General features: G+C 37.6%; 1 protein-coding gene across 8 annotated transcripts in view; it reads right to left on the bottom strand.

The window, feature by feature from the left end:
* raskol (Ras GTPase-activating protein raskol) overlaps positions 1-13,251 on the bottom strand; it is a 134,198-nt gene that overhangs the window by 48,834 nt on the left and 72,113 nt on the right. For 3 of the 8 annotated variants that reach the window (XM_086908339.1, XM_086908340.1, XM_086908341.1), the window contains exon 4: positions 3,415-3,492. The exons of the other annotated variants lie outside the window; for them this stretch is intronic. In XM_086908339.1, coding sequence (XP_086764465.1) covers positions 3,415-3,492 — 78 coding nt within the window. The remainder of the gene's footprint in view (positions 1-3,414; positions 3,493-13,251) is intronic. 8 annotated transcript variants of the gene reach the window in all.

Here is a 13,251-nt window from a genome sequence, read left to right as displayed (position 1 = left end):
TTCGATAATTGCACGATCACCGGTTCACCTTCGAGGGTATAATTAAGCAATGCCTTTCCATTCTCTTTCCCCTCGAAGAATATTATTGTTTTCCTTCGCGGCAAATTTCTTCCTCCAAATGCCTGAGCAGTAAGTCACCGTGACGCCACACGTAGGAGGCTGAGATCATCGACACTCCGAGCTATACCGAGCTTCGTGTGCTTTCCCTTCGTCCAATCTTTCTTCTATCCACGCCATTTCCCTCCCCTCCCCCCTCCTTCCCCGCCATTCTTTCTTTTATCGCCGAGTATTATTTCTCCACGGGCCGCGAGGCAGGTTTTTCTTTCTTTCTTTTTTTTTTTTTTTTTTTTCTCTTGCCTTTCAATACAGAATTGAAGGATTCGTTGTAGTAAATTTTCTTCTTCGTCTCTTCCAATATCGAAACGTGTAAAACCTGTCACTCGACAATCGTCATGATTTTTAACAAATTCAATGGAGGTTTGGATTAATGGAAGTAATGTTACTTGATAATCGTGAAATGATTTCTAAAAAAATTCAGGTTGAAAAAAATTAAGGTTGAAAGAAGTTATTTGGCTAGGATGAAATTTGTGTTGTTGGAGGAATATATATGGGAATTGAAGAGAATTTATAAATTTTCTCGAATATTAATCAAAACCTGCGTTGACATGTCACTTGACAATCGCCATGATTTTCAAAAAATTCAATTGGAAGGAACAAGTAAAATTTATATTGTTGGAAGAATGTATAAAAGAATTGAAAAAAAATCAATTGGGAAAAACAAGCGAAACTAGAGTAAAACCTGTATTGCTGGAAGAAGAACATACAAAAGAATTGAAGAATTTATAAAGCAACACTTGACAATCGCCATGATTTCCAAAAAATTCAATTGGGAGGAACAACTAAAATTTATATTGTTGGAAGAATATATAAAAGAATTGAAAAAAAATCAATTGGGAAAAACAAGCTAGAGTAAAACCTGTATTGCTGGAAGAAGAACATACAAAAGAATTGAAGAATTTATAAAGCAACACTTGACAATCGCCACGATTTCCAAAAAATTCAATTGGGAGGAACAAGTAAAATTTATATTGTTAGAAGAATATATAAAAGAATTGAAAAAAAATCAATTGGGAAAAACAAGCGAAACTAGAGTAAAACCTGTATTGCTGGAAGAAGAACATACAAAAGAATTGAAGAATTTATAAAGCAACACTTGACAATCGCCACGATTTCCAAAAAATTCAATTGGAAGGAACAAGTAAAATTTATATTGTTGGAAGAATATATAAAAGAATTGAAAAAAAATCAATTGGGAAAAACAAGCGAAACTAGAGTAAAACCTGTATTGCTGGAAGAAGAACATACAAAAGAATTGAAGAATTTATAAAGCAACACTTGACAATCGCCATGATTTTCAAAATATTCAATGGAGATTGGTAAGGTAAAATTTGTATTGTTGGAAAAACATACGAGAATTGAAGAATTTATAAAGTCACTTGACAATCGCCATGATTTTCAAAAAATTCAATTCAGAGATTGGAAGAAGAGGATAGGATAGAATTTGTATTGTTGGAAGAATATATGAGAGAATTGAAGAGAATTTATAAATTTTCTCGAAATACGTAACACTTTACTTAACAATCATGATTTCTAAAAAAAATTTAATGGAGGAAGAAGCGGTGAGGCCGGGATAAAATTTGTATTGTCGGAAGAGTTTTATTTCTGCATAGCCCGCGAGGCGAATTTACACGTGGAAAAAAATTTGCAGGAAATTGTGGAGTGACGAAATGGCTATTGTTTAGGACACGTTCGAAACGACTGAAGCTGTCAAGTCGCGTCCCGTGGACACAGTAGTGAAAAATTTAAAATATCGAATAAAATTACTTCAAGCGATTGCTCGTTAAACTTGAATAACAAAATTGCGATGATTTATTACAATTCTGAGCAATAACTTATCAAAGTAATTTCAAATAAAAATAAAATTTTGCCCGTCACTGCGCGTCAATTATACGAGCAATTATATATTTTTCTTGATCGAAGAACAACAGCGGTGAAGCAAAATTATTTTGAAAAAGTTTTAAAATCTATTCTAGCTTGATTTAAAAAAAAAAAAAAAACGTTGGAATAATGAGAATCACAATTCTTCGAGAAGAAGCGAGAGGAGAAAAGGTAGTTAATTGGCTGAGAAAACAGCGAAAGATATTGTCTGATCATCAGGTTCATCAGCGAGGAGGCAAATTACCTTGGCCTCTTTTCTCCTTGTTTCGAGCACTCAAACATTATATTTCCTGGACGATGCTTCTTAGAAAACGATTCGATTTACAGCAATGATCGAAGAATCGCGTGATTCGACTCGACTCACTCACGCGTCTGCGATTTATTGGTTATCGAAGCATCCACCACGATTCGTAAGATCGTAATTAATCGAGAATTGAAAAATTCGCGAAACGGTTGCGATGACACGCGCGATTTATTTTATTCGCGCCATTATCGAGCAAAACGTGACAAGCTTTCACGTTTTCCTTCGAGCAACAGCTGACGCCGTGAGCGGAGTAGAATGGATCAACATTGTCCAATCCTTAATAATAATAATAATTGTAAAAGTTCGTTTGAAATCTTCTAATCCGGCCATTTAAAATTTATCCCGCTGAGTTTGCATCTTAATTCTCCCATGTTCTCGATCGATGTAACTCGGTTAAGAGCAACTTTCCTCTCTTAAGAGAAGAAATTAGAATGAAATAATAAAATCGAACATGGCGATTTAATTCAGGAATTGGCTGGAGAAAACGGATACACGAGACATATCCGGAGAAGAGGAGCGGTGCAACACATGCCTTTCTCATGGAGCGCGAAAATAAAACCGTGGCGCAATAAAACAACGGCGACAGCGTATTTGGAGTTCCGTTTCACTGAGAGGTCTGCACGCGGAATGGGATCTTTCAACTCATTCTGATGCGGAAAGAATGTTCATCGTGAGTGGCGAGAGAGAATAATCAACTTGGCGCCCGTAGAAGGCGTAATTTTAATAATAATCACGAACGAAACCCCACCTTTTCGATAAAGTTGTTAGAAACGAAAGATATAGAAAAAGATTCTTACTAGAATATTTGTAAAAGATTGGTATAAAGGAGTTTAAATTTAAAAAAAAAAAAAAAGTCGATTGATTTTCACTAAAGTAACAACACGCAATATCCTATAGCACAGTTCGCGAAATTCGCAAAAAACTTTCTCGCAGACGCGTGTTCTTCACGCTTCAGCGAATCTCTTTCCGATTATAACTCCTGCTATTTTTCTAATGATCAATTAAAAGAACCGGTAACGCGATACCCTTGGCAATATCCACATTGTCTGCACATTGAAAAAAAGAGAAGAAGAAAAATATAGAAGTAAAAAGTGAGCACAGGACGCGTATACCTCTCTCTCGTCGAAACGATGATACCGACAATCGGTAATTCGAAAATTTGACCTCCTCGTCAAACGTTTTCCACTCACCTGAAACAGAGAAATAGAAGGAACGTTTTAGCCACGTTGTATTAATATTTAACGCTCGTAGGTCGTTGCCCCTGAAGGGTAATAACCTCGCATAATGAAGTAATTAAGGAAAGACAGAGTGCTGGGCATGAGAGGAAAACGCAGTGGATTCTCTGGCAAAGAATCTCTGTGTGTGTGTGTGTATGTGTTTGTTTAAATTCCAAACTTTTTTTTTTTTTTTTTTTTTTTGGAAATATTTAATACTTTTCGTTTATAACTTTTTAAAACTCGACGAGTTATTATTGGCTTCAGAATTCGCATTTACATTTTATCTCGTCGAAAATAAAAAATAAAGAATAAACAATTTTCACCAACCGACTTTAACTTACGAGTTCCAGATAACAAATTCTAGAACAAAATTCCGTTAAGAGTCGTAAAAACAAAAAATGATCTCCTCTTATCTCCTCTACTTTCACTCATGACGCGTTTTTTCTTTCTTCGTTTTCGAGGCGCAAACGCATTATACTTTCACCTTTTCGCGTGTGAAATAATTATCGAGTGTAAGAATGATGCAACGGAGAACGAACACGCTTCTCGAATCGTTTCGATAACACTGAACGACCTTCTCCAATTTCATCGAAATTTACGCGCGTATAATCCTGCGGCGCAGGGAGGGGATGGGACACGCATACTTGGAACCTAATCTCCCTTTACGATTGGCCACCTTCCATTTTAAAGTAGAAATCTTGTGGAGCGTAAAATTTCACGGTTCAACGTGTTTTACGATAGGGATTATTACAATACAGGAGTCAACCTAACCTCTCTTCTTCGTTTTATTTTTATTTTTCTCTTTTTTTTTTAACACTTTTAATCCAACGATCCAACTACGCGATGAATAATAAAAATGAAAACGAAATGATTTATTATATATAAATACGTATATTATTTTTGATACCGTCCAAGATTCGATAAGGACACCCAATTTATCTAGAAAGGAAACTGTTCAAGCATAATGTAGAACGCACAAAGTCGAGTTTGTGTTGCGAAGTCAGAGTCAATGATTAATATGGAACAGCTTGGAGAAGTGGCAAAGAAACGAGAACAGACTAGACGAAAAACTGAGTGGGGGGGGGGGAGAGAGGGTATGGCGAAGAAACGTGTGCTGTAAGCGTTTAATCTTGTCGAGAAGGATAAATAAACGCTTTCCCTTTCTTACTTCTATTCACCAAATCTTCCAATTCTTCGACAAATCTGGATTATGCATCCTCGAGATCTGAGGAAACCCGTTGACAAAATGGAAATTCATTCTATGATAAATCCTTTTTGGAAAAAAATTCAATAAAAGATGCTGGAAAAGCGAGCGGAGCAAAGGGGCCAAAACTGGGTCGACGGTGTACAATCTCCGCTCTTTCAATTTCCCGTTGTATCCATCATACGTTACGCCATCGCCCTTTCCATCCCCTCTCGCAAAATAAATCTCTCGGCAACGTTTCACACCGAGAATCCTCGTGTCTCTCCACACGATTTTCTTCAATTTTCGTGCCCCATTTTCAAACAGTCCAGCATTCGAGAACCGATCGAGAACCGTAATAACCGTGACTAACAACGAAGCCCCGAAAATCCAAGCCCTTATTCACCAGCTGATTCAGGAGACTCCCCTCTCCTTCCTCTCTCTATCTCGGTTCCAGCTCCGCTCGGCTTTAATTATGTATTTCGCGGAGAAGGGGATCTTTTCCTCGAGCCCGTTCCATGAGTCAACGTCTGCCTCGTTTATTTCCAACCTATAAACGCACGTTCTATTTCTTATTGGCCTCCTCCGGTTTCGCTTATGACACCGCTTTTACTTCCACTCTCCCCGTTCAGATTTTTAACGGGTTGGTTGGTTTTTTTTTTTCTTTTTTCTTTTTTTTTTTTGCCAAATATTTATCTCCACTTTTCTTTCTTTCAAATTGTCATCATTATCGAAAAGAATTCTCTTCGAATGTTTTGTACATTTTTGAAGGAACATCACTCCTTTCGTGGCGCTCTGATGAGTTTCGAGTTATTTGCATACTTCTCTGGGAACGTGATAGGATCGATATATTTCGTTTCTATCGTCAATTCTTTTTTTTCTCGATGAACACCGTCGAAGCAACGATCTTTCTCGAGCAACGGTCATTTTTGATTAACCGTTCGCCTTTTTCGCTCGGCCGAACCAACAACTGCGGACAATTTCTTCCAGAGGATTTCTTAGTTAATGATTAAAATGATTTCACAAATTAATGTATAAAACTTTTGTATTTTAACATTTTATCTATCTTTACATACAAAGAAAGATAATTTATTGAATATTAAAAATCTATGTTGTGTGATATTTTAATAAAATTAAAGTAATTAAGCATCCTTTGTCGGGGCAAATATCACAATAAAATATCGTTACAAGCATACTCTCATTTATTATTCTTATTATTCATCTTCTTGTACTTTGTATCTCTATTTTTATCATTATTTTCCTTCTCTCTCTATTGTCAATTTCTAACGAATAGAAATTAAATAACGAAAAATCAAACTCATCTCGAACTAATTTCATTACAATATTCCCGTTGCTTACAAAACTCAGAAACTTTGAAAATAACATTTCCATCGTTAAACATGGAGTATGTAGTTCGGTCTAATTTTAAATAAAAAAGTTTAACCACTTGATAGTATATTGTTCTACACTTTATAGCAGCTTAGAAATCTCTATTCACGAAGCGATATTTAAAAAAAATCGGACATAAATATTATTCGAATTGCTGCATCGATCCAAATGATGACGGAGAGTCACCTTTGAAATTATCGCATTGCACCGAATGCGCGAGAGTCATCGTTGGAGCGCAAAGGGTTAATTAATCGCTACGTAAGAGCTGATCTGAAACGACGATTGGATTAAGTTAAAACGAAAGTGGGGAGGGTGACTCAGAAGAGGATTGTTGAAGCTACGATCCTCCACTTTCGCGACGAAAACGAGACGAGAAGTTTCTTCTGGGAACGCGTTTCATCGTTTCTCGTCTATCGATAATGGACAGGAAGGACCAGTTCCCAGATAACCGTCTCTGTTTCGACGTAGCACAACCGTGGACAAACTTTCTTCTTCGAATAATCTTGGGGAAGGGCTTGGAATTGGATCGTTGATTTTTCTTCTCGCGGATTTCTAGGAAGGAAATTTTTGACAGATCGCATTTCTTTTTTCTGGATTCCTTTGGCAGATGGATCGAAGTTTTCTTATTATAGCAAGTAATTACGATTCTTTGCGTTTTAAAATTTTTCCTTCTCTCGACGGGAATTTTGGAAAGAATTTCGATCATTCGAACGGAAATATTTTCTTTGCGTTCTTCCTTCCCCCGTTTTCCAATTCCAGGATTAACATTCCTCTCTCCCCTCACCGGATTCCAGAAATTCGAGTGCGGATATAAAGTACATTCTGCGCGATCAAGCATCGATGACTCATCGCGAGATAAGGGTAATGCAACGAGATTTTTTCCAACGCGTATCGCATTTAATCCGCCTCCTCTTTGTCCAGGCCAAGTTTCGAAACAGAAATGCAAATACTCGCGTAACGCGTTGTACACGCTTAATCGCGCAAGATTGCCATACTTGCGTCACTCGTAAACGCTTGTCAAATTGAATCCACGATCTTAAATTCGAAACTTTTCCCTCGAATCGTATACGATTTTCGATTAATTTAACTTTTTCGTTACTTTCGTTACTTAGTCGGTCTGCATAAGATGTCGTATGACATGAGTGATTGGAGTTGTCGTACATCGAGTATCTTTCTTAGCATCGGTATTTCGTTTTCATTATTCGTTTCTCACGAGATTATTTAATAATAAAAAAATCACCAAAAAAAAAAAAAATGACAAATCAATTTGGAGATCGCTGTTCGCAATAAAGTCAGTTAAGAAGAAAGGTAATCTACTTTTTTTCCAACAACAGACACGCAAAGGTATACTTTGTTATTTTTCAAATCTGTTTACCTTCATTTAGATGAATTATTTTCGAATGGAGTTTAAAAACGGAGTTATATCACACAATTATATCATATTGTTATATTCCAACGTAACGTTATTTGACTCCAAAGTGTAATTAAAAGTGAGCGTGTTTGGAAATTATAAATTCCATCCCCTTTTCGAGGAAAATTTTTTTCTTTCAAATAAACACCAGTCAAAGCAATTCGGTTTGCAGACGGAGGCAGAGTCTGACCATCTTTCTCGAGCAGAGAAATCGCCAGGCGACTTTTTAGGCGAAAAATTAAATTAAGAAAGAAAATTTTTAGAAAATTCGTCGATGCGATTAGAAAGGATTTCGCGTCATAATTTTCTGGGCCACGGATCGATCCACTTTCCGCGGTTTTCGCGAGGGAGGGGGATAATCCAGTCGACGTCTATTTGCATTATTCAACGTCCACGTTTGCGCGTGGTGGCTTTTACCACGCTCTGACCGGATATTTCGATTCCGATGCGAAAGCTCATTGCACGAAAGCTCGCTCGTCGATCAAAGCTATTTCTCTCTCTCTCTTTTTTTTTGACGAATTTTAAATTAGTAAAAAGTTTCTTACAATGAATTTAAAGGAAAGAGGGGAAAAATGGTGAAATATGGCGATCGCTTTTGAATTATTTATCGCGATTGTCGTTGCACTTATAAGGACAAAGCTTTATACGGCGTTGTGGAAGTAAGTAAAGAATGCGTTAGATCCGAGGCGAAATGTCAGATGTTAAGCGGCTAATCTACTTGCAAATCGTCCGGTAATTGTCGTGCATGCAAAAATCGTCGTACCGTTACGAGGCGTATAAAGATTAAAAGGCGGCGTGTTTTTCCTTCTCTTTTCTTCACTCTTCATCGTTCGAATATCGTCACGCAATCACGATTAAACGACGACGAAGAAGAAGAAGATCTGGTCGGAAATTCGTCATCTTCAACTGTTGCTGTTAATCGAAAATTAATATAGAGTTAATGGGACGAATATTTCAAACATGTTTCCAACAACGATTTATAGTTTTAGCTAAAAGTTTTCGATTCTTCCTCGAAACAGAGAAGATCGTAAAAGTGATTCTAATAACCGAGTCATACACTCCTCCCAACGGCACTCCTCCAAGCGTAAAACACTTCGCATTTGCCCATAACAGTATTTAAGAGGGGAGAGCCTTCCTCGTAACAATTTTTACAACTGCTAAACTATTTTCTAAAAACACGCTCTACACGAACCAGTAGTAGCTCCCGTCGATTTTCTCCTCCTCTTTTTCTCTTTTTAATTCAATACTTGGAAACTTATATATATATATATATATCTTTTCACTTATATCCTTCTACTCTTTTTCCCTCGAAGATTAAGAAATTTCTTTCTAGGATGGATGGATAATTATTTTTAGAAGAAAGTACATGATAATCGATAATATAAAAATAATATAAATATACGAAAATCCGCAGGCGATTTAGAATTTAGAAAACGCTTCGAATTCGACAAACTGGATACAACAAACTGGAAAATAGTATTCTAAAGAAAACAGATGTCGAGGAAAAAAATGCTTATTAAAAAAAAAAAAAAATTGTGACGACTTGCTAAGAGATGTCCACGACAATTCTATTCAATAATTTATCCGATAGGTCGGTTTAAACAATGAATTTAACGAAAAGAAAGCATTGTAGTAAAAAGACATATCGAATAAAAAAAATTATTACTGGTTATTTCTTCAAAATATAATAAATAAACGAATTAAAATTAATTTTAATATAGTTTTGCAAATCAAATATGGCGATAAAAAAAGTGGAAAGTTTTTACATTTCCACACATTCAATTCTCGTTACGTGGAACGATGTGAAACATATATATAAAAGAATCATGTGTATTTCAATATACGAAATAATTACTTAACTTTATAAGTTTAATTCAACTTTATAAAATTGACATTTAAACTTGCTTCTCGACTTATTAGAAATATGACCGATTAATCAACGATTAGTTTCTCCTTCTTCGGTAAACGCGATTTTAAAAAAAGCGATATAAAATTTTGAAACAATTACTCTTTTACACAATTGAAAATGAATTGCCGCCGCGCGTTTCCTCGAAAATCCAAAACGACTCCAAATCATCATCTTGGAATCGAAGAACCTCCTCCACTCTGGACCCCTTTCCGACGTGGAGGGGCGACGACGAGAGATCGGTTTCCGGTTTGCACGAAGAAAAACGAAGCGAGCAGGGTCGTTAATCCTCCCGCGATGGATGACGAGGCGGGCTGAGAGTTCACCGGAGGCCTGGTTGGGTGAAAACCGTGACTCATCCTCCCGTTCATCCCGGGAAGAGGAGCAGTTTCGCGGCTTCGAGACGCGAAAACGGGGGAGAGACGAGAGGAAAAAGAAAAAAAGGCGGTGACAACCGCTGGCCACGAGGATTAATGGTGGGAGGGAAGGGCGCAACTGCAAACTTGTTCCAATCTTCGCAAGCGAGATTATTCGCGCTGCGAGACACATCGAGGCACATACGATCATGGAAGAAATCTCAATCTCTCGAGAGATTGCCTCCAAGAGGATAACGGACGCGTGTGAGACTCGTTGCGCAATCTTGATCGATCTCGTTCGATCGGCTGGCTTGTTTCGTGAACGTTGCCCCTGTCGGGATTATGGGATGGACGCGTGTGGTGTAAATAATTCCCGAGCGAGAACGGTGAATTTCTCGATTGTTAGCTCGTTGTAAAATTATTCAGAATCTTTCAAAGTCAAGCGACTGAAAATGTATGGCTCGTTCGCCGATTCGTAGTTTGAAATACCTTTTATCTTATCTTAATCGTCTTAATCGGTAAAGGAGCTGCTTACTCGTTGTAAAATTATTTAGAATTTTTATCCAAGTGGCTGAAATGTATATCGTTCGTCGATTCATAGTTTGAAGACGAATATGTCAATGTTTTATCTTATCTTTAATCGGTAAAGGAACTAATTACTCGAGACAGTCCTCCACGATGAAACTATTAGCTCGTTGTAAAATTATTTAGAATTTTTACCCAAGTGGCTAACTAAAATGTATCGTCCGCCGATTCGTAGTTGACGAATATAACTTTTTATCTTATCTTAATCGGCAAAGAAGGTAATTATGCTTCCACGTCAAATTCGAGACTGTTTTTTGTACAATATTCCTTCTACATACGAGCTACGATGTAGAATGCAATTAAGAAGAAACCCAAACAACAAATTCCAATCCGAAAGGTATTCATTTAAAATTCATTGCGCTGAACTGAACTATTATTCCGGCCCGAGACAATTCTCTAAGATGGAATTATTAAGTCGTTGTAAAATTTTTATCCAAGTGGCTAAAATGTATACTTGACCAATACAACTTTTTATCTTATCTTAATCGGTAATTATGCTTCCACGTCAAATTCGAGACTGTTTTTTGTACAATAAAACACAACGAAACGTTCGTGGACGATCCTTCCTTCTACATACGAGCTACGATGTAGAATGCAATTAAGAAGAAACCCAAACAACAAATTCCGATCCGAAAGGTATTCATTTAATCATTCATTGCGCTGAACTAAACTAAATTATCCCGGCTCGAGGCAATCGTCCACAATGGAGCTAGTAGGCGAACGAAAGAAGGGCCTCGTCCTCGGTTAAATTATGCGGCGACACCGGGGGAGCTGTGAACTGATAGGGATAGGTCGATAGCGTTTGCACGTACGTAAACAAGCCAGCCGACAAAGGGGAGAGGGGAGGGCAAGAGAGAGAGAGAAAAAAAAGGGCAAGTTGAACGCGCAGTATCCTCCTCGAGGGGTGTCACGGGATAGCCAATATGTACCATAAACTAGCTTTTAAAGGGATCACCAGGCGGCCGGGGTGGGACCTTGCACAAAGGGTACATTTTTGCGGATTAAAGGGGCCTCTTTGTGCCGTTCATTGTTGCCAAAGCAGATTTAAATATCCGTCCTCCGGTATATATGTGTATATACGTGGACTTGGCCAAGGATGACAACGAACCATCCCTCTTCGAATCGACAATAAGGGATGATCCTTATCGTGGCTCGTAATGAGAGAGAAAAAAAAAAGGAAGAAAGAAAGAAGGAAGGAAGAAAAGGAAAGGAAAAAATGGGCATCGACTGGTGGAGGTTCCCTTCAATTTATCGAATTTAGATCTAACAGCGTGGCCCAAGTTAATCCTGTTGGGGGGGGGGGGGGGGGGGTGTCATATTTGGGTCCTTTTGGAGCGTTGAAAGGCAATGCTCGTGTCATTAATCGGTAATGGAAAGTTGTTCCGGAGCGAGAATCAGGGGTTGGAAATAAGTGGCGGGATTTGGAGAGAATCTCTTAGCGGTTTCGGATTGTTCGAATTGTTAACAATATCTATAATACAACATTTCATCGTCTTTCGTTTCTTCTTCTTATATTATTCAAATGCGAATTACTTTTTCACTCGCACGGCCAACAATAGCGGTTAAATGGTAAATAGTAATAAATGAAGATTGCCTATCCATCGACTTGGTAATACAACAGAAACTTAAGATATGGAAGAAATATGGAGTTTTTACTCGAACAATCGTAAAATATTGATAGAATAGAGGAGAGAATACTGATACAACCGGATTTCGAGAAGAAATGATTAAGTGGAATCAATGGAACGGTGCCTTGTTGAATAATAACGACGCGTTAGCATCGATCAAGGCGTGCCGATGTAGTAAGTAACTTGTGATCGAACGACGTTAACTTTCTCACCGCGTGAGAAACGGTGCGAGATTCTAATTTGTTCAAGAAGGAGGGGAAAGAGGAGGGGAAAAAGTCGATATTAATCGAGTCGACGATAAAGGAAAATTGTTTTCCTTTAAGAAAATTCCAAGGCATCGAACGATCCATATTTAATAAAATTAAGGGCTAAAAAAAAAAATACCAAAGCATCGAACAAGTCATATCTAAGGTTTAAAATTATTCCAAAATACTCTGGAAATTTTCAAAGCTTATTTAGAGGATTCAAACAATTCTAAAACCACTCTTCTTTAAAATTTAAAATAAAAAGTAAAATTCTCTGGAATCTTTCGCCACTTTACAAAATCTCATTTAGGGCCTCGAATCGATTCCAAAAGCATCGAACGACTCGTATTCAAAGTTATATACACGTTTAAAATTTGAAATTATTCCAAAGTAGAATTAAAATTCTCTGAAATCGCTGCAAGAATGCATAAAAGAAAAAAAAATAGAAATAAAAATGATAGAAGAAATTGGAAATTAGAATGCACGCGATGAAGGAAGAGAAAGAGAGAGAGAGAGAGAGAGAGAGTGCGGCACGTTGCTCGATCAACTGTGACGAATAACCGAGAGATCTGCCGCGTTGGTATCTCGATCGGCTTTACGCCCATGAAAAGAGAAACTTGTTTACTACGATAAAACGTAACCTTAGAGAAGGAAAGTGTCGTAAGGCCGCGTTGAAACGAAAGCCCGTTACGTTGCTCCAAGTGCAACGAACCCACGATTAATTATTCGCGGTGTACTACACGATAACGTAATAACGCAATTTATTTCGCGATTATGATTAATCGCCACGTCACACTTTCCAACCGTGCTCTCCCGCGTCTCGAGAGACACGGTTGAAGAGCTTTTGTGTCTCTGGCTCGTTTCAACGGCCGACGCTCTGCTGCCTATTCGCCGATAAAACATTTCGAACAACTTGAACACGCTTTATTTAGAACCAGAGTTTTATAAATAAAGCGTGTCTTTTAATACGAGAAGAAAAACAATTTCATCGATAACGATTGAACGAAAGAGAATTTCTGCTCGAATAAT

Source organism: Apis florea, unplaced genomic scaffold, assembly GCF_048593485.1.
Source record: "Apis florea isolate Af1SG1 unplaced genomic scaffold, ASM4859348v1 contig_3068_pilon, whole genome shotgun sequence".
NCBI classification, from domain to species: domain Eukaryota; kingdom Metazoa; phylum Arthropoda; class Insecta; order Hymenoptera; family Apidae; genus Apis; species Apis florea.
Note: the sequence above shows the minus strand (reverse complement) of the source record. Positions and strands in the feature narration are given on the sequence as shown.